This window comes from Nannospalax galili, unplaced genomic scaffold (genome assembly GCF_000622305.1).
Source record: "Nannospalax galili isolate Female #2095 unplaced genomic scaffold, S.galili_v1.0 scaffold146, whole genome shotgun sequence".
In the NCBI taxonomy this organism is placed as follows: domain Eukaryota; kingdom Metazoa; phylum Chordata; class Mammalia; order Rodentia; family Spalacidae; genus Nannospalax; species Nannospalax galili.
Window position 1 is genome coordinate 6,373,853 of NW_008357929.1, and position 22,760 is coordinate 6,396,612.

At 44.3% G+C, this 22,760-nt stretch overlaps 2 protein-coding genes across 4 annotated transcripts in view; both read right to left on the bottom strand.

Moving 5' to 3' along the window:
* Nucleotides 1–5,391, bottom strand: part of Usp43 (ubiquitin specific peptidase 43) — an 82,213-nt gene extending 76,822 nt beyond the window's left edge. For both annotated transcript variants that reach the window (XM_008855734.3, XM_008855733.3), the window contains exon 1: nt 4,855–5,391. In XM_008855734.3, the coding sequence (XP_008853956.1) occupies nt 4,855–5,364 (510 nt within the window). In that variant the 5' untranslated portion in view covers nt 5,365–5,391. The remainder of the gene's footprint in view (nt 1–4,854) is intronic.
* A 3,275-nt stretch (nt 5,392–8,666) lies between these two features.
* The window catches only part of Cfap52 (cilia and flagella associated protein 52), a 57,404-nt gene continuing 43,310 nt past the window's right edge, over nt 8,667–22,760 (bottom strand). For both annotated transcript variants that reach the window (XM_029557501.1, XM_008855735.2), the window contains 5 exons: nt 19,378–19,523; nt 16,370–16,521; nt 11,721–11,823; nt 10,389–10,500; nt 8,667–9,186 (listed from right to left, as the gene is read on the bottom strand). In XM_029557501.1, coding sequence (XP_029413361.1) covers nt 9,011–9,186; nt 10,389–10,500; nt 11,721–11,823; nt 16,370–16,521; nt 19,378–19,523 — 689 coding nt within the window. In that variant the 3' untranslated portion in view covers nt 8,667–9,010. The remainder of the gene's footprint in view (nt 9,187–10,388; nt 10,501–11,720; nt 11,824–16,369; nt 16,522–19,377; nt 19,524–22,760) is intronic.

Sequence of the window (22,760 nt, forward strand, 5' to 3'; positions counted from 1 at the left end):
TGTGTGTGCGTGCGTGTGTGTGTGTGTGTCTGTGTGTGTGTGTGTGTCTGTGTGTGTCTGTGTGGTCTCTAAATACTGGTGATTTTCAATATATTTTTATTTTTGACATATTTCTCCTAGTTATTTAATATTTCTGGTTGTTTTTAATTAATAAAATTTAATTTTAATATGTTCAAAATGGTTATTGCTTTTGACTTTATCTTGTATTTGACCTCATGAATAACAGCAAAATTCTAAAAATGCAAATTTCTAGAAGCATTTATTCAACTGCTTTTTCCTGCCTAATAACTTTTACTCTGTTGCCACTTCTTGTCTTACTGTTTTGTCCAGAAATTTCAAAACAAAAGGGGAAGAAGCTGGGGGTACAGCTCATTAGTGGAATGCTTGTCTGGCATGTGGGAGACCCTGGGTTCAATCCCTCCTACTGAAAAGAGTGATAAAGAATGAATTTGGGGGGGGGGGGGCTGGAGAGATGGCTCAGTGGGTAAGAGCACTGGCTGCTCTTCCAGAGGATCTGGGTTCAGTTCCCAACACCCGTATAGCAACTAACAGCCATTCATAACTCCATTTCCAAGGGATCTGATGCATTCTTCTGGCATACGCAGGCACTGCACAACATGGGTATACTTACATACATGCAGGCAAAAGTCATAAACATAAAATAAATTTTTTTTAAAAAGAAAGCAATACCTCTACAGGAAGATTAAAAGTTCAAAGTCATCCTTGTCTATTTGATAAGCTGGAGGCAAGCCTGAAATTCATGAGACCATATCTCCAACAAAACAAATAAATAAAAAGCAGAAGAATGCAAAGACAAAAATAATAAAAGGAAATGCCTCTAGTACATCACTGTGTCTCTAAATTTGATTGTAAGCACATATGCTAAGAGAAATCCCAGATGGCTAAAACCTTATTATAACCATAGAAAAACTAGAAAGGACATAAAATAGAATACATATCAAAAGGTATGGTGTAGCTGGGTGTGGTGGTGCATGCCTGTACTCTCAGCACTCGGGAGGCCGAAAAAGGAGGCGCCTTAGTTCCAGGCCAGCCAGAGCTGCATAGTAACACTCTGTATTTAAAAAAAAAAAAAAAAAAAAAAAAAAGACATAAACTAATCTATAGTCTCTAGCATTTGGATAAAATATTTTATCAAATATGACAAAGGTTGAGAAACAAAAAGAACATTAAGATCAAAGCAGAATGGGTAACCAAACACCACAGAGACAACTGCAAGAGCAAACTAGACAAGAAAGACAGGAAGCATGCCCACCTCACTCCTAATCAAAGAAAAAAGGAAAAACAGAATTGTTTATAAGTCATAGAGGTCTAGCTACAAAGCATGGCGGCCATAACTAACACTTAGGTAGTAGATACTTGGAAACTTCGAAGAGAATGGCACTTCAGTATTCTTACCACCAAAAAGTGTTAAGTACTTGAGGATGATGGATATGTTAATTATCCCAAATTAATCACTTAGCCATGTATACATATCTCAAAGTATTGTACTATGTAAATAGATAGTTTTTATTTGTCAACTATTAGCTTCATAAAGCTGGGACAGGTGAATTAACAAGACAAGAATATCCCATAGCCAAGACAATCTGTATCTGAAGCCTGATTATTTGGAAAGAAATTTATCAATATGGATGGCAAAAAATAATTAAACCAATGAAGTTGATTTTAAAAGAAGTAAACATTTAAAATGGGGTGATTACCCAGGTACATGCAACTTGGTAAACCTCATTAAATTCAACAGCTGAAATGGATGCACTCACTATATAAATCACACCTCAAAAAGGTTTATTTTAAAAAAAAAAACAGGATATTAAGATAGTCATTCCTTTGCTTTGAAAATATGATTCCATTTAAGAATTAAATATTCAGAAATAATCAGAGCTAAGGGTGATAATTTAAATACAAGACATTTCACTACATTGTGTTAGCTGGAAAATGTGATAATATATCAGTTTCTCCATAGGGGACTAGTCCAATGATGATATTTAACATCATTAAAAGTCAAGTTTTGTGCCAGGCGTGGTGGCACACACCTTTAATCCCAGCACTTGGAAGGCAGATGCAGGTGGATCTCTGTGAGTTCAAGGCCACCCTGGTCTACATAGCAAGTTCCAGGACAGCTGGGGCTACAGAGAGACCCTGTCTCAAAAAAGACCAAAAAAAAAAGACACACCAATAAGTTTAAGATGGTTACCTCTAGGGAGTAGAGTTATAGATTTTTTTCTTTTCCAATTTAACTACACATTAGAAAACTACACAGATTTAAAAATTTAGAAAATTAAAGAATTATAGATAATAATGAGAGAATTTTAAAGGCATATTTATTTGTTTTTGTTAATACAAAATTGGTCTTGCTATGTGTGGGAAGCTGGGGTGACTCTAAGCTCAGAAGGCAGAACACTGTAAACCCATCCCATTTGCAAGGGTGGGGATGGGGTCACGACCCAACCATTCTGGGCCCTTCCTGGGTCTGAAGTTAACAATTCATCTTAAAAATCAATCACCTTAATAAGGCCAAGTCTCCAACTAATTCTCTACCCTGTCCTCCCCAGCCACATAGACTCTCATTAGCAAATTTAGAAGGATTCTCAGCCTCAGCTCCACCCATCTCCACCATCTCCACTGCTATCATTTTCCCTTCCCAGGCCTGGAGTGACTTTCCCATCTTCCATGTCCTTAGTTGACACCTCATCCTTCAAAACCCAACTCAGCACTTGGATACCGCTCCAGGGAAGCCCTCCCTGCTCCCCCAAACAAATCGCATCCTCTTGCCACAACTGTCATAGCAGCTTGTATTTTTCCTTTTTAGCCTGTCACCAATTCTAATCGAGTGCCTATGTGACCACTGCATTAACATCCATTTCTCCTCTAGACAGTTAAACTCCTGCAGAGAAGCTCCAGGATTTGAGTTTGTACTTGTCACTCATCACATAGTTCCTATTCCCAATAGATTATCTCCATATTCAATAAACACGTGTTGACTGAGTGAAGGGTTCATCATACATGAGAAAAAATGTTCCCATCTAAACTTCAATCCCTAATGTTTAAAGCCAAGGTTCTGGAATACTCTACTCCACCCTCCACAGCTGGTTACCCAAATGTCCTGAAAAAAACCCAGATTATATCTCCCTCATTAACTCAATTATCCTTCAGTTTCCCCAAGGCACACACTGAGCTCCTTGGCCCTGGAGATTCCACAGCAGAAGAGACAAAGAGGAAATCCTAGTGAGTCAGAGTTTTTCCCAAGCTACTCACCTCTCTCACTGCTGTAGTAAATGGGTGGGACTACATCTGGTAAGAGAAAACTTACTCAAAGATCACCTCCCCTCCTCCTCTAGGTCTCAGCAGGAAGGAAGTGTAATTCCAGAATAAATAAAGCCTTCCCAGGAGCCAGGCACTGTTCTCAGTCAGTGCTCTATGTATAACTCAATACAACTACCTTATAATGAGGTGTCTTCTGGTTCAGTTTTACAGATGAGAAAAATTGAGGCAGAGCAAGATTGACTTGCTTTTTCCTATCTGGGTTCTAGAGACTGAATTCAGATCCTCAGGGTTGCATGGCATGCACTTTACCCACTGAGCCATTACCCACGAGACCTTACACTTGTCCACTATCCTATACTATCTGAAAATTAAATGTGGCTAAAAAGAGAAACCATTCAATGACACTCAATGTGAATACTGTAAAACAATACTTTTTCAAGGAATGGAGGTGATGGCTGGCATCCTTGCAGATCACACAGCAAAGATTGCTTTCTGGGGCTGAAACTCAAGAGCTGGTCCATGCTTCTGGAATGAATACCAGCAGGCATGTTCCCCTTCCTCCCCACAACAACAATCACCAGTCTGTGGGGAATTTTAGCTCTCTGCCCAGAATGTAGTTTTGCAAGGGGAAGCAAGATCCACACATCGATCATCAGGAGTACTTCCATCTAACTGGGCCTCTACACCACTTTAAACCAGAGTGAAGGGACATACAGCCAGCCAGGGTCTGTGATGCATAACCCCGCAGCATGTTTAGCAAGGGGACTGTGATCTTGCAGATCACACATGCTATCTCCCATACCACCAGGATTTAATGTGAATTAAAATAAAGGATGCCATCTCCAAAATAGCCCACCCAATGACTCCCTCCCCACCACTTATCACAGCACCTGGCCCACGGGTTCTCAGCAGCCACCAGGCTTGGAATAATCCAAAGCCTTTACCACTCACTGTGTCCAAGGTCGAGCACCATCTGAAGACCCTGGCCTGGCTGTTCAGCTCTGTGACACTGGTTTTCATTCCAGGTCTCCAGGACACATCTTCTCCAGGTCTATGACCTTTGTGCTTGCTGACCCCCTGCCTGGGTTAGCCCAACACCTCCGCGGGGTCGCGTCCTGCTCGGCATTCTATTCTCTAGGCAAACCGTCACCTCCTTCCGCTGAGTCTTGGTCTTCAAAGACCGACTTCCCACTCCGCTGTACACTCCCAAATCCGAAGCTCTAAACTCGCCTGGCCTTAGAACCCTGGCTGGCAAACCTGCACTAGTTCAACAACTGTTTATTAAAAGCAAAACTACTGAATACACTTACTTAAGCCTGCCAGCACTCTCTCTCCACCCCCGCTCAAAATACCAGAGAAAAACGAATTCATAAAGAAAACATATGCAAGTGATAACGTAACGCGTCACCTCAAAACAAAGGCGGTCACCCGAGGCTGGGCTGGTTAAGTAGTATCTACAGGGGCCCCCGAAAAGCCCTTGCGTGGCTGCTGCTTCTCGCGCTTTGCAAAAAGCGAAACCAGAAGGGTCGGAGGAGGCCGCCGCGGGGCTGCGGGGCGGCGAGCGCTGCCTACCTTGAACTCAGCCGAAAGTTGGGGCGTGTATTCGCGCGTCCAGAGCGCGCGCACCAGCGCCGCCAGCTGCTCGGTGACCTCGGCACGGCCCGGCGCCGCCCGGTAGCGCCCCAGCGCCAGGAACTCGGCCAGGAGATCGGTGTTGCTGAGACACTGCACCACCGCGTTCATGAAACAGGTGTTGCCGTGGTTCTTCAAGCCCTGAGCGCCGGGCGGCCGCGCCCCATCGCCCGCGGGGAGCTGGGACTGGGGTTCGGGAGGGCGCTCCGGCCCGGGGCTCCCGGAGGCGGCTAGAACCGGGCCCGGGGCGCAGGTGAAGCCCCCGTCGCCGTCGCCATCGCAGGGTCCCGGCTGTGGCGGGGGCCGAGGACCGGGCGGCGAGTCCCCGGGGCGCGAGCGGCTGCCCAGCGCCAGCAGGAAGCGGCTGAGCAGGCGGCGCAGAGAGCGGCGGCGGCGGGGTCGGGGCGCGGACGGCTGGTCTCCCAGCGCGTCCCCGGGGCCTGGCTCCATGGTGACTGCCGCCTGCTCCCGGAGCGCAGACCTGCCCGGCCCGAGGCGGACCTGCAGGACCCCGGTCCTCACAGCCCCGCGAAGGCGCGGGACACCGGCTACCTGCGGGCCAGGTGTGCGGGGAGACTGGGCGGGGAGGGGGCGGCCCCAGAGGCGGGGCCTCCACGCCACGCCCAGCGCGGGAATCTGGCCCTGGGGCAGCGCCCGCCGCCCACTCCCTCCCTGACTGCCCAGCGAGGGAATAAAAGCCCGGGGAGCAGACGTGCAGACTTCCCCACCCTTCCTTCCCGCCCAGGAACCGACCGTCCTCGCATTTCACCTCTGCTCGCCTTTCCCGCCCATCTCCTAAGCTGTGCGGATGACAGAGGAATGGAATATTCGAAAATGCCTAGGAAATGGCCACGCCCTGGCTCTAGCTAAGTTTCTTGTGCCAGCCAAATGAAGACTAGTAAAAAGGGAAGCAGAGCGGCGCCGGAGCACAGGCTCAGGTGCAGTGGGAGGCGCGCGCTGACAGCCTCGCCGGGTTAGTGCATCGTGGTCCTTTGCAGGCTCAGGTGTGTGCGGTCAGGTGGCGCCACCTCCTCACAGCCTGTCCGCCCCTTGGGGCAGGTAGAGCCTTTGCCTGCACCCGTCACCCCAAGACCTGACCTGGAAGCCACGGGTGCTGTGAAGAAACGCCTAGAGTGGTTGTGGGCTTTGAGTTTGATTTCCTTTTTTGTTTGTGTTTTTAACTATAGACTATATTAACAGTCATTTTCCAAACTCTTGGGAGACTTGATCGTCATGGTTTCAATTGGTGAAGTGAGCCTAGGGGTTAACGCAACGAAAGGAAGACCGGAACTTTATCCCACGGTGAACTCTGCCCTTTCCAACCCCAGCATTTGCTCCGCAGGAAGTTTTCAGGCTCTCAGGTGCGCCCCCTATTTGGTGGCTTGTTCGCTCCACGCAAAATCCTGGCTGAATTGTTGTCCAATCAAAATTAGTTTCGCCTTGCCTCGCCCTTGATTTCCTGGGTAACCCGGGAGGAGGTGGGGGCGCTCTGCTCTCTTTATCCATAACTGTCAGGTTTATAATTAATCGGGCAAGGTCTTGCAAAATGAATTTCTCATCAGTTTCCATCTCAAAAAAGATCAGCAGCTTGCTGGAGTCAGTATCAGCGACTAGAAATGTGACTTGCTACTTAATAAATAAGCGGTCATCATTTATTAAAAATTCTCCTTGATCTTTGGAATAGGATTGCAGCAGTTACCTGGTGTCAAACAGCTGCGTACGTTAAGGATAAAGATTATGCTTAGGACAAAAAAATTGTGGTGTGGCTGGGCATAGTGGCCCACATCTTTAATATCAGCACTGGGAGGCAGAGGCAAATGAGCCTCTGTACACCTGATCTACATAGCTAGTTCCAGGCTAGCTGGGGCTACAGGAAGACCCTGTCTCAAAACAACAAAAAAAGAATGTAGTGTGACCCAGAGACTTGTTTTTGGAAAAGGACACCATTTACCTTCCTGGAAAAAAAAAATATCCAGTTGAAAATTTAAATCATAAGAGCCATTTTGTCACTTGGCTGGTGGTTAAGTACTGAAGAAAGATGTGGCTTCTACACAGAAGCTCTGAATTTTCAGCTTTGAGATTGCTCTAAGATCCTTAATAACAAAAATAACACACAGGGATTTTTGTTGTTTGTTTGAAGTTTTGTTTTGGAATGATTTGGGGTTTTTTAAATTTATTTTTATCTTATATGTTTGAGTGTTTTGTCTGCATGCATGTAAATGCACCTGTGCATGCAATGTCCATGGAGGCCAGAAGAGGGTGTTGGCTCCCCTGGAACTGGATTTATGAGTTGTTAGCTGTCATGTGGATCCTGGGAACCAAACCTGGGTTCTCTGGACGAGCAGCCAGTGCTCTTAACCATTGAACCATTTCTCCAACCCCTGGTTTGGGGGTTTTTGTTGGCTGGTTGGTTGGTATTATTTTGGTGTGGTGGGGGATAAGACAGGGTTGGTCTTCACTTGAATAGCCTAGGCTGGTCTGGAACTCTGGGTCCTCCCATCTTAGCCTCCTGAGTGCTGGAATCATAGGTGTGCCCCACCACACCTTGCTAACACACAATTTGAGGGAGCATTGGTGTTTAACAGGAATTTTGCTGATACTTTACCACAGTTCACTCAAGTCTCACAAAAAACAACTGAGCAGGAATCTTCTCACTTGACAAAGTAGAAAACTGAGGCTGAAATTGTCTTCATGACTTTCTGTGAAGGTTAATTTTGATTGTCAATTTCATTCGATTAAGAATCACAGGGTGGGCCTTCGGAATGGCTCAGAAGGTAAAGGTGCTTACTACCAAGCCTGAGGAACCCAGAGTTTGATTTGTGTGACTCACATGGTAGAGAGAGAACCAAGTACCCCAAGTTATCTTCTGACATCCACATGTGTGCTACCGCATGTGTGTATGTGCACACACACTAAATAAATAATTCTTATTTTTAAAAATCACCAAGGAGATTGAGGTACACCACCTCTGGGTGAGTCTGGGAGGATATTTCCTGAGAGGATTAATTAAGGTGGCAAAGACCTGCCCTAAATATGGGTGGCACTATCACATAGGTTAAAGGGCCTAGATAAAATAAAGGAGGCAGGGTGAGGGGGGAGCCAGAAAGTACTGGCATTCATCTCTCTCTGCTTCCTGTGATATGAGTAGCTATATGCTTCATCACAATGCATTACTACAATGTTTGCTGAGGTGTATGGGGCCCAACCATTGTGGACCAGACTCTGAGTCGAAATAAATCATTCCTCCTTGTTTCTAATGGATATTTGGTTACAGCTATATAAAATTAACTAATACACCTGCCCAAGAGCTTTGTTCAAACCTATCACCCCATGCCCCTGATCAGTGAACTGATGATTTAAAAGATAAATTAGGGGGCAGCTGGAGAGATGGCTCATTGGTTAAGAGCACTGGCTGCTCTTGCAGAGGACCTGGGTTCAATTACCAGCATCCACATTGTGGCTAACAACTGTCCAGAACTCCAGTTCCAGAGAAATTTGACACCCTCTTCTGATGTGCATGGGCATTGCACAGCACAGGTGCACTTACATACATGCAGGCAATATACTCATACACATAAAATAAAAATAATATTTTTTTAATTTTTAAAAGATAAATTTGGGACATGGAGGTGGAGCAGCACTTGCCTGGCATGTGTAAGACCCTGGGTTCCATCCTCATCAACATACACACACGAGAGAGAGAGAGAGAGAGAGAGAGAGAGAGAGAATTTACCTCATTTTTAGAAGAAAAAGCAATATTCTCTGGTAACAGATCATGAAGAATGTTTATGGGTTTTGAAGAGTCACAGAAAAGAGATTCTGACCAGAAGACAGCAAATTGGAATTTATTATTACAAAACTCAAAAACTTACATTTTGAACAAAGTATTCCTTGACATACTTCAACATACAATTTAAGAATGTAAAATGTATTCTGTAGAGGAAAGAAGAAAGTTCAAGACAAAATATTTTAACTAAAGAACAAAAATAGATGTGAGAAATCAAGACTAGTTATGCTGGAGTTATCCAAAATCCAAACTTGGTCTTGGGCACGACTATACAGGACACAGTGTGGCAGCTGCGGAGCCCCGGGTGCTTCATGAGGTGAATGGGTACTTCCAGCGCAAGATGGCTCCATCCGCACTCACGCTGATAATGTACTGGTTTCCAGGACTTACCCGGATGCCCATGATGTTGCCACTGTGTCCCACCCCAACGTGAGTCACTTCACCCTCATTATAATCCCAGACTTTGACCAGATGGTCATGTCCACCTGAAAAAGTTACATGGCATTTCTGTCATGGAACAGAGAGAAACAGACCTGGCTTCATTTTCAATACATTTCCCATATGTCAACTTGAAAAAAGAAAAATCCTATATTTATTTAAAGCTTCTATTTGATCTTAAGACTCTGTTTATTGTAAATTTGAGGTATGGGGGAGGAAATAACCACTAAAAACATCATCTTGGTTTAGTTCCTTCCAGTCTTTTCTCCATAGGTGTACAGGTGCACACACACAGACTCATACATCTGTATATGAGATAGGGGTCACATATACTGAGTGTAGTCTGATATCTTCCTTTAAGTCATTATATGTGTGGAACTTTAATCAGCTTAAAGCATATATTTATTAATGTACTGAAGAATCAAAGAGGCTGGCAGAAAATTGTATTGATGTTCCATTGGCCATATTGTGTGGTAAATGCCTCCATGAAATGTTGACGAGTTCATTTATGAGAGGGAGTTGAAGCATCACATCATTCAACAATAAAAACACTGATGTTTAGGACTTAAATACAAATCAGCAGAAGTGCCAGGAAAGTGATGGCCTGCCTGTAATCCTAGCCCTAAGGAGGCTGAGGCAGGAGGATCACAGGATCAAGTCCAGCCTGAGCAAGACCCTATCTCAAAAACAACAGTAAAAAAATGACAAAAATGCAGAGAAATCAGCTAAAACGCCCAGGACATTTACAGGCCCATTTTTTAATTTTTTAATTATTATTTTATTTATTTCATGTGTATGACTGTATTGCCTGCATGTGTGTAAATGCACCCATGTAATGCCCATGGAGGTCAGAAGAGGGTCGTCAGATCCCCTGGAACTGAAGCTACGGATGGTTGTTAGCTGCCATGTGAGTGCTAGAAATCGAACCTGGGTCCTCTGCAAGACCAGCCAGTGCTCTTAACTGTTGAGCATCTCTCTAGCCCCTACAGGCCTATTTTTATCTTCCCATGCCCACCCCAAAAAGCAGATCTAACAGTTTAAGGCTTGGTTTTTCCTCTATGCTCTGTACAAACCTTTTCCCTCATTAGAATGTGATTTGGGGACTTTTCCAGCCATGATAGTGTGTGTGTTCAGGGTTGAATCTAACCAAGGTGTCCTTGAGACCCTTTGCAGGCTCTTCCAACCTAAGAGTTCCATGTCCTAGTCTAAATAAGCCAACCTTGATTTTCTTTTCTTATCCAGGACTAACCTGTAACAAAGTGCACTCCTTCCTGCGTGATATCCATACCATTGATTGACCCAGACAAGGAACCTTCCAACTCTCTGATTACTGACCCATCAAATACTTCCCAGTAAGCAATCTGGAATGAAAAAGAAAAGCATTAAGACAGAAGTCAGTGCAGTGACTTGTGTGGAACCATCCACACACATGCTAACCAAAGATGGTTCCACTTTATATAGAAGGTAGCAAAAATACATCATGGGAGGGTATTGGCTAGAATTATAAATAGTCTGTAACTGGGGGTGGAGAAGCCATCTTAATATTTTTAGTATTGGTTTTTAAATTTGCATGCTATTTAAAGAGATGTGGATATGCTGATAAACCTGGATTGTGACAGAAAGAGCTTTTGATAAGTCTAAGCAGACTGAGTCTGTAACAATATGTAAAATAAGAGAAGAGCTGATGTTTCTGGTATCTGAGGAGGAAGGCAAAACTGCAGGCCGGGTGGGAGGGACAGTTTCTTCTGGCAGAGGCTGGGGAGGGGGAGTGAGAGAGTTCTGGAGTCTGGGCTTTGCACAGTCACTGACCCCTAGGACTAGACCCTGTCTCCTTTTCACCCCACCCTTATCCACTACAGTCCCCTCACTTGCCTTTCTGGCCCAAGCAACAACATTTTCCATAGGGTGGGATTTAAAGACTAACTGAAAACTGGGGCTGGAGAGATGGCTCAGTGGTTAAGAGCACTGACTGCTCTTGCAGAGAACCTGGGTTCGATTCCCAGCACCCTCATGGTGGCTATGAACCGTCCTTAACTCCAGTTCCAGGGGATCCAAAGCCCTCTTCTGACCTCTGCAGCATTGCACTACACGTATGCACTCACATATATGCAGGCAATACACTCATTAAAAAAAAAATATATAAATAAAAATATTTTAAAAATACTAACTGAAAACCTAACCTTGGTCCTTCCTGGGAAGGGGAACTAAGTTGGGATCAGGGAGAAACAGGTGCTGGAAAAGGGAGATCTTTCACTAACTATACTGTCATTGTAGTCCGTTGGTATCAGTCATGGGAGCCAAAAGCTAAGAATGCTCATATCCCTATATAAAATGCCACAGTATTTGTATGTAACCTATACATATCCTCCGCATACTCTGAATCATCTCTAGGTTGCTTCTAATACCTAACACGATATGAACACTCTATGAATAGTTATACTGTTTAGGAAATAATGACAAGGAAAAAGTCTAGACATGTTCAGCACAGATGCAATTTTTCCCTCAAGCACTTTCAGACCTTCATAGATGATTGAATCTGCAGATGAGGAACTCTGGGCTATGAAGGGCCACCTGTGCTTACCTTTCTGTCTGTGCCACTGGTGATGATCTGGAATTCCTCAGGGTGATAACAAACACACTGGAATAGGGTGTTGGCCAGGATCATCTGATTCCTCCTAAGACGCCTGAAAAGTAGATTCAAATGCAGTAGAACTTGACTTTCTCTTCCCTAGAAAATGTATTTAGTGTGCAGCCTGCAGTTGATGCAAACTTGGATGTGGTTGGTATTTCTCTCTCAAACTTCTCATGCTGCTTAGCCCAGTTTTTTGTCAAAATAGGTTCTGGAGAAATGGCTCAACAGTTAAGAGCACTTGTTCTTCTTGCATGGGCCCCAAGTTCAAATCCTAGCACCCACATGGTGGCTCCACCACCCTGTTCTGGCCTCTGAGGGCACTGAACACACACCACATTCATATATATATATATAGATCCTATGCCCTCTTCTGGCCCCTGCAGGCATTGCATGTACTTGATGCATTTGCATACATGCAGGCAAAACACTTATATGCATAAAATTTAAAAATCTTTCTAAAAATAGACTTCTGGGGGACTGGGGAGATGTCTTAGCAGTTAAGAGAGTCAGCATAATACTCTTGCAGAGGACCTGAGTTCTGTTCCCAGCACCCAAATTAGGAGGCTCACAACTGCCTACAACTCCCATCTTCAGGTGATTTGACACCCTCTTCTGGCCTCCAAAGGCACCTGTACTCATGTGCCCATATCCATACACAGACACACACATATACATTTGATTAAAAATAAAAAATAACCTGGGCATAGTGGTGCCCACTTTTAATCCCAGCATTTGGGAGATAGAAGCAGGCAGAGTTCTATGAGATCAAGGCCAGTCTGGTCTACAGAGCGAGTTCCAGGCTAGCTGGGGCTACAGGGAGACCCTGTCTCAAAGTGACACATACATACATACATACATACATACATACATACATACATACATACATAAAATAAGTGCCAGGCCTGGTGGCACACACCTTTAATCCCAGCACTTGGGAGGCAGAGGCTATGGATCTCTGTGAGATTGAAGCCAGCCTGATATTGAGTTCCAGGCTAGCTGGGACTACAGGAAGACCCTGTCCAAAAAAAAAAAAAATCTTCAAAAAAAATTCTGGGCATGGTAGTTCATGCCTTTATTCCCAGCACTTGGGAAGCAGAAGCAGGCAGATCTCTGTGACCAGACCATACTGAGTTTCAGGCCAGCCAGGGTTACATAGTAAGACTCTGTCTCGGGAAAAAAAAAAAAAAAGATTTCTAGCTATGCTGTGCTCTGTACTCCTGTCTCCTGTCTTCTCCCACCACATCTGTCAGCTGCAAACAAAAGACAGAAGTAGCAGAGCCCCTTTCTAAAGCGAGAACATGAAACTTGAGAAACCTTAAGTTCCAGAGAAAAGGAAGCAGAAAAGTCTGAACTTGGAGCCAACCTTCTTCTTCCCACAAAATATACTTGACTTTCAAGGTCATCATTAGGAGCCAAGTGACACTCCCTATAAACTAAGTGGCAACGTGTGGAGAAAGATATTTTATATTTTTTTATTTTATTTTTAATTTTGTTTTTCTGTTTTTGTTTTTGCTCTTTTGGAGACAGGGTCTCCCTGTAGCCCCAGTTGTCCTGGAACTCACTCTGTAGACCAGGCTGGCCTCGAACTCACAGAGATCCACCTGCCTCTGCCTCCAAAGTGCTGGGACCACAGGCATGCGCCACCACACTCAGCTGGGGAAAGATACTTTAAATGGATGTTACTGGGCCCACCTTTAATGATCTGGATTCAGAAGGCTGGCCCAAAGATCTGTGGTTGAAACCAGCCTTCCAAGTGACTGTTATGTGCAAAAGAGTTTAAGAAACCTCCCACCCCTGCCATCCCCAGTAGATATCATAGATGGATTGAGTATCCTTCACCCAAATGTCCTTCAGATTTCAGACTTTGGTGAATTTAGGACTATGCATAGAATTTACCAATTAAACGTCCCTAATCTGAAAATCAGAAATTTGAAATCCTCTCAAATCTGACTTGTTTTTTAAAAGCACTAACTTGATATTTTTAAAAGTTTCAGGGGCTAGAGAGATAGCTCAGCAGTTAAGAGCACTAGCTGCTTTTGCAGAGGACCAGGGTTTGGTTCCCAGTGCTCACATGGCAGCTAACAACTGACCAGCTCTAGGGGATCTGGTGCCCTCTTCTGGCCTCTGAAGGTAAAACACTCATAAAAGTAAATTTTTTTTAAGTTTCAGATTTTAGAGGACCCCGGGATTTTAAGATTAGGAATGTTAAGCATGTCCAAGGAGTATGTCTATATCCATAATGATGAGATGGTGGTGGTCACCCCATGGGCCCAGCTCCTGGCTAAAAATGCACCTTCTACAATTTCTTCTCATAATGGAAGCTTTTAAACATAGTGCCTCAGCTGAGAATTTTTAAAGATTTTGGCACAAATTAAATATTCCCACTGCACAAAAGAGGGGGTGTTAAAGATTTGTAGCAGTTACAAACCATCCAATGAAATAAGCTCAGATGCCTCTTCTTGTTCCACATTTTCCCGCTGGCAAGTTCACATGTAGATCAATCCCTTCTATCAGAATGGGCCTTGGACCAGCAGCATCATATGGGAGCTTGTTAGAAATGCAGAAATGCAGCTGCCACTCCATATCTATTGACTCAAAATCTACGTTCAACAAGATCTCCAGGTGACTTGGGAACCAAGTTGGTGACAAGCCCAACTACAAAATGGGCTTGCTTTGCTTTGGAGTTTTAGTTTGTTTATTGTTTTGGGGTGTGTGTGTGTGTGTGTGTGTGTGTGTGTGTGTGTGTGTTTCTGTGATGTACAGTATGTGTACATGTGAGTGTGTATATGTAGGCCAGAAGTTGACACTGGGTGTCTTCCTCAATCGCTCTCCATCTTTTTTTTTTTTCAGGAAGTGTCTTTCACTGACCCTGGAACTTGCTGATTCTACTAGTCAGCCCCTGGGATCCTCCTGTCTCCACCTCCCCAATGTTGAGATTATAGGTGTGCACTACCATGCCTGGCTCTTATGTGGGTGCTGGAGATCTAAACTTGGGTCCTCATACTTTTGTGACACTTTACTGACTAAGCCATCTCCCCAGCCCTGCTTTTAGCTTTTAGTGCATTAAATAAAAAGTGCTCTGTCTTTGCCTTCAGTTCTCATTCCCTTCTCTCTAAGCCAGAACATTTCATCTGCGCATGGTGGCACACACCTGTATTCCCAGCTTCTTAAGAGGCTGGAGCGGAAGAATGACTTGAGCCCATGAGTTCCAGACCAACCTTGGAAATATAGTGATTCACCATCTCAAAAGTAAACTGCGGGGCATATTCTTTGGCCAAATATATCTCCTCTGTCCCATCTTCATATGTATTCAGTTTCTTTAGACAGCTATGCTAAGGCCATATACCGGGAGTGATAGAAGAATAAGTGGGTGGGTGGAAGGAAGTTCGGAGTGATAGGGTTAGATTCCATAATAAAGATGGCAAAAATGCTTATAGCCAAAATTTCAAAAAGAAGTTTGCATGCTTTGGTCTGCAGAATTTGCCATTAGCATCTTGTGTGGGGCTGGGTGTGATTTGCTAAGAGGTCCCTGAGAATGTGGCCAGCATAGGGGGTGTTTCTCCCATCACTCCCTCCCATGGCAGGCCCATGATGGTGCAGGATAACGAGAGGAATTGCCTGCAGTACTTACTTTCCTTGTTCCCTGAATTTGCAACATTTAGGTTGAGTTGATGCACATTAAAGCATGCTTCACTGAATGTATTCAGAAAACTACTTCCCTAACTTCCTGGAAACTTCTGATTCTTGTTCTTCCTGGAGACCATGCCTTTCCCACCAGCATCTATAGCTTGTGGTCAGCCAGGTAGACCAAGGACCTCTGAGAAGCTTTAAATAATGCTCCCATCTTGATTACTAACTTGACTGGATTTAGAATCACCCAGGAGATACACATCTGGGTATGTCTGTGAGAGTGTATCCAGAGCCGGTCAAATGAGAAGACCCGCCCTGGATGTGGGCAGCACCATCCTATGGACTGAGAAGGAATAAGAAGAAAAGAAGCTGACACCAAGGTTTAACTCTCTAGCTCCTGACTGGGATACAGTATGGCCAGCAACCCCACACTCTTGCTGCCATGCCTCCAGCTATAACCAACTGTCCCCTCAAACCATGAGCCAAGTAAACCCTTTCACCAGACAAAATTCACCATAGGCACGGAGAAGTGGGTAAGAAATCCCAACCCAACCTAAGTAATTTTGGGCAACTGATGGCTGCTGGGAGGGGGAGAGACAGTGTCTTAAAGGGATGGGACTCTTGGTGGGCCCAGTGGATGGACCCACACTGAAAAACAGTTGGGGACACAAATCAGACTCTATAGGCAGCATTGTGTATATAAGAGAATACATTAAATTGAGCAAGGGGAAGTGGAAGGCAGGTATGGATAGGGGAGGGGACCTAAATACCATCAAACTATGTTGTATGAAAATCACAAAAATTCAATAAAAAAGCTTTCTTCTCTAAGTTGCTTTTGTCAAGCATTTTGTCAGAGCAACCAGAAAAATAACTGATACAACCCTCTATGGAACTTGTACTTGTGTTCAATAAAATGCTGTCATGGCTGTTTTACAACTGTCACCTTCTCCTCCATCCCAGGTACCTACACAAGGTCCCAGATGATGCATGTCCCATCAGTGCTGGCAGTGACACACTCCTTGTTGTTCTTCTTCACCCTGATGCAGGACACAGAGGACTTGTGCTCCTTGAGGGCTTCCTCCAGCTTCTGAGTCTGGCAGCCTATCTGCCACACCCTCACCTGCAGGTGCCAAAGCACAGGGAAGCAACACAAACCTGGAACTTTGGAAAGGATCAAGGAAAACCCAGGGAGACTTTTCATCTCTGCTGACTGTGATGAGTTAGTTCCCTATTCCCATCTCGGGCAGGGTGGGAGTGTGACACTGGAGGCAGAAACATGTACAAGATGTGGCCACCATCTGTAGAGCTGGAAGATGCTGCCACCATCTCAAATCAGCTGCCACTTTTAGACTTAGAATATGATCACTAGGTACCCACTAGGAGAATCAATACTGCGAGAGCCTCTGCTGAACCCAGTGAAAGAATCTGTCTGTTCACTTCTGCTGAACAGGGTTCTCAAATTTCTCAAGCCATCAGGAAGTTTCTTGGGTGCCCAGAGCCATATTTAAACGTTCACATCAGCTGTTCAGTTTTAATTATTGGAAACTAATGGTTTTCAACCTCACAGAATCCAGTTGCCATTTTCTTTTTTATTTATATATGTTTTGAGACAGAGTCTCACTAAACAGCCCAGACTGCCTTGGACTCAGGGTGATCCTCCTGCCTAGGCCTCCTGAGTGCTGGGATTACAGGTGTATGCCACTGCTCTGAGCCTAATGCCCATTTTCTATGACAAACATTTTCTGATGCTCTCCTTAAATGAAATACATAGTAATACAATTACCTACAAACAAAATTTTTAATATGCTACCTGAAATATCATCTTAGAAAAGGCAAGAAAAGGAAAGTTGGTTGTTATAGTGTGTCCTTCAATTGATAAAGGCCATGTTACAGCCATACCAAGAATGCACAGTAATATGAAGAGATGCTTCCAATGAAAATGTTTAAGAAAAACAACATGAGCAGAACTATTCTGTGTAAGCTCTCCAGAACAGTGAAGGAACAGTGGCCAGTGGCCTAGGTCAAAATCTAGAGCCAGACAATAGAACAGGCTGGACTCATTTGTACCTGATAAGGACACAGCCTTACGTGAAGAAAGAAACTACATTGTCCATGCAAATGAGGAAGCACGGGGTCCTCCCAAAGAGCTGAGCCTTGCTCAGCTTATTCCTATAGGGTGAGACAGTCCTTTATAACATTGATCAGAAAGTGACTAGTGTCAATTTTTTTCTTGTTTTCTTTTTCTTTTTTTATGCTGAAGATCAAACCTAGGGTCTTGTACATACTAAGCTACCATTGAGCTAAAACTCCAGTTAACTGTATGTTGAAATCCCATGACATGTAGAGGCTTACATTTAGTCTTCAGTAGAGAAGTTATATTCAAAATATTTAGCAAGTGTGATGTGGGTATTCAGCAGAGAGCCCTGTGGTTGGGACCACGGTCTTGGAAGCACTTTGGATGTGCCAGACACTAATCCTTTAGTTATGGGATTATGGGGAGGTTGAAGTACACTTAAGGAAAAGCAAGGGTGGTGAGGCTGAGGGAATGTCTCTCTGACAAAGACCATCTACCACTGAAAATAGAAATACGCATTTTAGAGGGGACTGTTCTGGTGCGCTCATTCTGAGTGCAGCGCTGTACTCTAGAACGTAAGAAGACTATGAAAACTCTCCAGGAGGGGTCCTGCGATCACTGAATGAGAAGGGAGGAAGAGTTGATACAGGACTTGGAAAGACTAATGAGCAGGCCAAACAATGCGAGTGTAGAGTGTTATTTCTTTTCCCAAAGAGAGCTTACCAGACCAGGTTTTGGCAACAGCAAGGCAAATGCCCCTGAAGTAAGGATGAGGGTCCTGGGGGTGTCAAGGAGAGTGTGGTGGGAGAGATGAGGTCCTGGGGCAAGACCATGAGGGAGGTGGTAGGCAGAGAGGGACATGGCCTAGGTCTGGGTGTGCCTGGTCAGGTGGAAAGGGCCCCAATGGCAAATATACAGGCAGATTTTAAAGACAGTACAAAATGAAGAGTATAAAATGTTTTGTTCATAAGTGTCTGCTATCTTCACTTTATACTTCAGAACGCAGAAGTACAAAGAAGTTAAAGCATATGCCACGGTCACGCGGCTGGAAGTCAAGGAAGGGAAATTTCAGCCCAAGCATTCACCCCTGTTGTCTCATTCTGCTAAGGGCTCCCTCGAGGTTCTGGGAGTTTCTCCTCTTTGATAAATTCTTCCTGTGATAGCTGAGAAAAGAGAGGAGAATGCCCCGCCCAAGGTAGACAAAGACAAGGTTCTGGGATTTAAAAACAACAGGGGCTGGAGAGATGCCTCATAGGTTAAGAGAGACTCAAAATTAAATGAGTGAAGTGTTTTTAGGGTCTTCAAAATGATGGGGATAAAAATGGGCGTAACTTTAAAATAGCCAAATGCCCGACTTGTTTTAAAAAGTGATTCTAAAGACAATTGGGACAATTCTGGTAGATGGAAAAGCACAAGTATGCCAAACTGGCAGGGCACCAACTTGGATTCAGAGCTTGATCCCAGACGGGACTTTTACGTCTGTATCTTAACTGTTCCTTCTTTAAACAAGGCTATTTATAACATTTGAACTTTAATTTATGATATATTTTAGGGTCTCATCAAAATCTTATTTTGACCCTGCCTGAATCTACTACATATGCACTTACATATACTACATATACTACAGATATGTACCTTAAAATGAAATCTTCCTATGTGTCAGTTGCTCTAAATCAAGGAATTTAAAAAAACAAAAGGTGGATCTGGAGAAAAGGTTCAACAGTTAAGAGCACTGAATGTTCTTGCAGAGAACCCAGGTTCAGTTCCCAGCATCCACATGGTGGCTAACAACCATCTAGGGGATCTGACACCCTCCTCTGGCCTTCATGGGCACTGCATGCATGGGAGCACATATTCAGGCAAAACATTCATACAAATAAAAAAAAGTTTCAAGTACTGTACCTCTCCTTCCCCACCGCCACTGATAACCCTTTTACAGTCACTGGTGGTAGCAATGGCGGTCACACCAATCCTGTGAGCACTGTTAATGGTATACATCAGTCGGCCTGTCTCAGGGGCAAAGGCTCGGATCTTTCCGTCATCCCATGCTGGCACAAAAAGGAGACAAAAGGTAGGTAGGCATGGTCAGTATACTCACCCTCTCTGCAGACTGATACTTTCCTGATAACAGTGGGAACTGGAAGAAATGGTGTGATGGAAGAGAGGCTGGTCCCAGAAACTACCAGTATTCCTGTGCTCTTCCCAACCTCCCAAACTGGTCACACCTTGAAAAGGGGAGGAAGACCTTTCTTTGTCTTGGGTATACCTGCCTGTAGGTGCATCTCATGGCAAGTGGAGGGAGCAGCTCACATCTCATCATGAGCTATAGACCTGCACCCTCACCCAGTTAGTTGATACCACACCTAGAATGAATCGTTTTACAATTCCAAATTGTGAAATTTGGAATTTCACACCCACCCACTTCCACTGTTGTTGTTTGGGACAGGTCCTCAATATATAGCCCAGGCTGGCTTCAAACTCTCAATTCTCCTGCCTCAGTCTCCCAAGTACTAGGCTTATAGGCATGTGTCTCCATGCCCAGGTTTCCCCACACACACACCTTTTAGTCTGATACTCCTTCTGTGATTATCAATATTGTTCCATCTCAGTAAAAGCTGTCACTATCTATTTAATTGCTTAAGCCAAGAATTTTATAGTCAGCCTTGAGCCCTCTGTCCCAAGCACACAACCCAATTCAGCATCCAGTTCATCAGTAAGTGCCATGAGCGCCACTGTTAAAAACAGGCAGCTTCTGACCTCCTTCCAGCCTCTCCACTGACCACCCTATCCAAGTCACAGCCTCCTCCCTCCTGGGTTATTTCAACAACTCCTCCACACACTCCTGATTACAATCAGCCATCTATCCAGGAGCTGAGATGAACTTTTAAAATGAAATCACTTTCATGATCAAGACCTCCTACCATTATAGAACTAAAATCCAACTCCTTTTTTTTTAAAAAAAAAAAAAAAGATTTCAGCCAGGCGTGGTGGTGCAAGTCTATAGTCCCAGGACTCGGGAGGCAGAGGCAGGAGGATCTCTGTGAGTTCAAGGCCAGCCTGGTCTACATAGTGAGTTCCAGGCCAGCTGGTGCTACAGGGAGACCCTGTTTCAAAAAGACCAAAAATAATTTTTTTATTTTTTAAAATTGCGTGTATGGGGAAAGGGGGTATGTGCATGTATTGTTATATGCGTGTATGAATGTAGGTGCCCTCAGAGTCCCTTAGAGCTGGAGTTTATAGGCTATTTTGAGCTGCCTGGCATGGATGCTGGGAACTGAACTCAGGTCTTTTGCAAGAGCATTATGCACTCTTTACCACTGAATCATCTCTCCAGCCCCACAATCAACTCTTTATTCTGCATACTAACTAGTACCTGACTCCACCAAAATCCTTCAGATTCCTCTACTATTACTGTTCCCGAGTGCCTATTCCACCAGTAACAACTAAGCTCCAGACACTGACCCTCTTGCAACTCCTTAAATGCATCAAACAATTTCCCACCAAAGGGCCCTTGTGCTCGGCTGTTCCATCTTCCTGGAATGCTTTTCCCCTCGGTCTTTGTGTGGCTGGCATCTTCTTATCCTCATCAGCTTCTGTGTTGTCTTTTGGCCTTATCAATTGTAAGTAGGATGCTCAAGGTAAATTGCATTTCAGCAAAGACTAGAGGAAGTAAGGGGGCCTGAAAGGACAAGACCTGGAGGTGTCTGGGGGAGGAACAGTCCAGGTAGATGAAACAGCTACAGCAAAATCCATATGTCTAATGTATTTGAAAAACAGTAAAGACACAAGCATGGTGGAGGGGTTGAACAGGAACCACACAATGAGAGGTAAGAAGGTGGAAGGGGAGGAAAGAGGGTCATAGAGAGCCTTGCCAGTGACTACTGGGACTGTCTTCTGGAAGAGACTTGAGTCCTATAAATGTCATGGCTTCACTTAACGTTTCAAAATAGACTCTGGCTTCTTTGTAGAAAGTAGACTAAGGAGAAAAGAACAGACTGACGAGCAAGAATAGAGACTGACAGCAGCAAGAGAGAGCCATTGGAGTGACGTAGGAGAGCTGGTGATGGCAGGACCCGGGAGGAGATGATGATCAGCAATGGACTTTTGGTTGTCCTTCAAGATAAGAGCCATTGGAGCACATGGATGTAGATATAGGGGAAACAGAGGGGATGAGGATGAATCCAAGACCCCCCTCTCCCAAGGATCTTTCAGCTCTGTGTGTAATGTGAACATTTCTGTGAAGAAGACATGCAGGGGGCAGAGGAGTCAACAGAAAGGAAACAGCCAAGGAAAGAGGGAATGGGGTGGACTCCTAGGTAACTATTTAGTTGCCACACCCAAAGAACCACTTGGCTTTTCACTCATGTGAACCAATACATATTTTAAAATTGTTTTTATTTATTTTTATTTTATGTGTATGAATGTTTTGCCTACATGCATATAGGTGAACCCATGTGGCGCAATGCCCCCAGAGGCCAGAAGAGGAGCATAGGATCACCTGGAACTAGAGTTACAGATGGTTGTTAGCCACCATGTGGATGCTGGGAATTGAACCAGGGTCCTTTGGAAGAGCAGCCAGCGTTCTTAACCACTGAGCCATCTCTGTAGTCTCCTGGTACATTTATTTTTGACAACTGGGGAAAATTGATAAAGATTAATCATAAGATAATATTAAGGAAATATTGTTTCACAGGAAAGTCCTTTTAGAGATGTATACCGAAGCATTTAGAGGCGAAATAACATGGTACCTATAATATTTTGTTTGGTTTCTTGAAACAGGTTCTCATATAGCCCAGACTAGCTTTAAACTGGATATGTAGCCAAGAATGACCTTGAACTGATCCTCCTGCCTCCACCTCCTAAGCACTGGGATTAGAAGTATAAGCCACACTCAGCTCATGGTATTAGAGTTTGTGTTAAGATACTTTGGAATAAATTGCGTTTTTGTTTTTGTTTTTTTTTTAATTCCTTTTACCAGGACTCGGGGGGGGGGTAGAGGCAGGAGGGTTGGGAGCTTAAGGCCATCTTCAGCTACATAGTGAGCTCAAGGCCAGCCTGTGCTACATGAGACCCTACCTAAAACAAAAAAAAAAGCAAAACAAAGTATGTATGTGTGCATATTGCGCATGCAAGAGTGTGTGTGTGTGTGTGTGTGTGTGTGTGTGTAAAATTAAAAAATAGCCTTGAACTTTATCTTAGTTTGAGTCTGATTTTATCTCTGATACGGAGAGAAAGAAAGAGAAGGAGAGAGAGAGAGAGAGAGAGAGAGAGAGAGAGAGAGAGAG